The following is a 3,240-nucleotide window of genomic DNA, read 5'->3' as shown; positions in this document are numbered from 1 at the left end:
CTGAAAGCACTAGTACTCATCAGCAGAGCATCATCACATCATCAGCGTTTTAATCAATACCTTGTCACAAATCTGCTGATATCTGACTCTATCAACAGCATCACCAACACCCCGGTGCAAATCTGAACAAGCTCTTGCATTAAGGTCTGACATAACTCTTGAAACACAGGTATCTATTGCCCTCTTGTGCTGTAAAAGGGGAACTGCTTGTCAGTGCTGGGTCTTTGAATGCAGTCACTGAAAAAATACTGAAAACACAACATACAGCCTCACCATTCAACAAAAATATAACCAACTTTAAAGACTACCTCAGTTCCAGCACAATGGTGGGTGACTGCAAATCCAAAAGTGTTCATACGTCAAATGTGTACGAAATTACATCCTGACACCTGATCAGTGCCTCTTTCTGCACCCCGATGGGAGTTTGCAGATCCGACACCTGAAAGTTCAGCACGTCGATGTCAGATGCTCCAAATGTGGCCTCCACCTTCACCTTCTCATACATGTGGAACTGAACTTTCTTGTTGGCTGTGGAGAGGAGACACCTGAGGAAACTCTCTCTCAGCACAGATCTTGCGTGCTGCTCTCTCTGCAGCTGCTCAGCGTCCATCTCTGACTCAGCCGAAGTGGAAATGGAGGTGCGACAGAGAGCGATGAAGCGTGGCGATTTGGGGTCAAATCCGCGGCTGTTGGGGTCAGGTCCTTTGGGCAACCGTAGCACAGACACTGGTTTTGCCATGTTGATGTTTGCTGCTAACACCTATGAAAAGAAAACAAAAAAAATATAACTATTGAGATTACTGATTAATCGTTTAAGTTATTTATCAAGCAAAAATGCAGAAGAATCACTTGTATTGGCTTTTCAGATGTGTTGCTTTTCTCTGCTTTACATTACTGTAAACAAAATATATTTGGGTTTTTGATTATTGGTCAGAAAAAACAAGAAATCTGAAAATGCCACATTAGATCCAGGCAGTGGTGGAAAGTAATTAAGTACATTTACTCAAGTACAGTACATTTGAGCTACTTGTTCTTTACTTGAGTATTTCCATTTTATGCTACTTAATACTTCCAGTCAACTACATTTAGTAGAGGGAAATATTGTACTTTCTATTCCACTAAATTTATTTGACAGATTTAGTTACTTTTCAGATGAAGATTATACACAATGGATAAAATAACAAGCTTTTAAAATATGAGTTTATGAGTTCAGCTCTACCAAATAGTGATTTTCTCTCTGCTCTTCTCACATGGTTTCATTTCAATAAATGTTGAAATATAACCAATATTTCACCGAAAATCAGAGATGAGAGAAAAAGTCCAAAAACTGAAAACAGATTTTTGTATCAGAACTTTGTTTTTTCTTCTTTCTTCTCCCATTAATCATCTCACGACCCCTCAGATTTATCTGGTGACCCTTTGGAAGGGCCTGACCCCTAGGTTGGGAACCACTGGACTAAACTAGCAAACTGTACATAAAGTAGTTGAAACTAGCGCCACTTCTAGCAGCTACAACAGTAACATGCTGCTTACACACTGATGCTTCTGTATTAATGATCTAATGATGTCATATATAGTAATAATATATCAGTCAGAGACGACGCGAGTACTTTCACTTTAATACTTCTTGTGTAGGACTTTTCATGCAGGACTTTTACTTGTAATGGGATTATTTTTACATGGCTGTGTTGGTACTTTAACTTAAGTAGAGGATCAACATACTTCTTACACCACTGGATGCAGGGAACTTGAGTTTAACATTTTTCACAATTTGACTTAACGATTTATCCATGATCAAAAATAAAAGCTGACAGCTGAATTGGTAATGAAAATAACTGTTTAACTACAAAATATAGGTATTTTTACAAGCTTTATCTATGTAAACACACGTGAAACGGCATATAACACATTAATAACTTTTTTACTACACTATATTAATCGACCTGTTATTCCACCTTTGTGATTTGACGTTTGCATATATTGCTAACTTTACCCTTTTCTGATTGCGTATTGTGCCTACAAAGCAAACATAATGTAGGTTATAAATTAAAATGAACTCCAAAGAGGGGGAAGACCTATATCGTTGATTAAATATTGTGCTATCCGCTAACTAAAGCACTTTGTAATATTGTTAAGAAAAGTGCTATATAAATAAAGTTCATTATTATTACTGTTATTAACAGACATAAAACTTTGTTTCAAAGTTAGCATCTTGATGTGAGCGTGATGCTAACTTACAGCTCAGATAACGCTGATATAAATAATATAAGTTCCTCACAATATAACAGCAAATGACGCTTTTCATCCACATGTTCATCAAATATACACTAATACTTTACTGAACCTCCTCCGGTTTAATAAAATACATACCAACTCTGTCCTCTTGCTAGCAGCATCAACAGTCGCATGCAACTGTAGCGTTCTTCTTCTTCTTCTTTGGTTTCCTTCTTCTTCTTCTTCTTCTTCTTCTTCTTCATCTCTGCATTCATTGGTAGATAGCAAGCCAGCTGCGCATTACCGCCACCTGCTGGGCCGGAAGGTGAAGTCAGTAGATTGGCAGAAAAAAAAGCTTATCAAATTGTTCTAAAATATTTCCAAAAATCTTCATTTCATCCTTCGTGTTTCTGTGCTGTGTTATATCAGTACCAACCATATTTTTGTATATTGTACAAATTACCTGATGTTCTTCCCACACTGTTTGCATATGCCCTTTTATAAAAGTCTTATAGGGGACATATCATGCTTTTCCAGGTCTATATTTTTATTCTGGGCTCTACTGGAATATCTTTGCATAATTTATAGTACAGGAAACTCCTTATTCATCCTATACTGCCTCTTTATCGCCCCTCAGTCCAGCCTTTGTCTGAAACAGGCCGTTTTAGCTCCTGTCTCTTTAAGGCCCCAGTCACTGCCCGATCTGCGTCAAAGAACGTGTATGTACAAAGAGAACTCTCTTTATTTATCTCTCTTATTATTTTTTTCTCTTTATACATCCATGGTATAGAGAAGAAACTCCGGTGCTTTTTTGACAAGTGCCACTAGATGGCGCTTCTGTAGTGCTGACACCAGTAAACAGACATCAGTAAATTGACACTTACAGTATATACTAGTGATGTCACCATACTATAATTACCTCTGAAGTTCCACTACTCTCAATACCTAATTTGATACCATGGCAAAACCAGCAGTCCTATTCAGGACTCACTCCTTTATTTAAAAACTTTTATTTAAAAACTTTTT

At 37.3% G+C, this 3,240-nt stretch overlaps 1 protein-coding gene across 1 annotated transcript; it reads right to left on the bottom strand.

Annotated features, from left to right (window-relative positions):
* Positions 1–255: 255 nt before the first annotated feature.
* gemin7 (gem (nuclear organelle) associated protein 7) lies at positions 256–2,489 on the bottom strand. The gene is made up of 2 exons (XM_067594799.1): positions 2,371–2,489; positions 256–760 (listed from the first exon to the last, which is right to left on the bottom strand). The coding sequence occupies exon 2, from the start codon at positions 737–739 to the stop codon at positions 353–355; it is 387 nt and encodes a 128-aa protein (XP_067450900.1). The 5' UTR covers positions 740–760; positions 2,371–2,489; the 3' UTR covers positions 256–352.
* Positions 2,490–3,240: the final 751 nt, after the last annotated feature.

Source organism: Thunnus thynnus, chromosome 7 (assembly GCF_963924715.1).
Source record: "Thunnus thynnus chromosome 7, fThuThy2.1, whole genome shotgun sequence".
NCBI classification, from domain to species: domain Eukaryota; kingdom Metazoa; phylum Chordata; class Actinopteri; order Scombriformes; family Scombridae; genus Thunnus; species Thunnus thynnus.
This window is presented reverse-complemented; position numbering and strand designations above follow the sequence as displayed.

Excerpts from the sequence above, each read along its gene's own strand:
- gemin7 (XM_067594799.1), bottom strand. The coding sequence starts at position 739 with ATGGCAAAACCAGTGTCTGTGCTACGGTTGCCCAAAGGACCTGACCCC.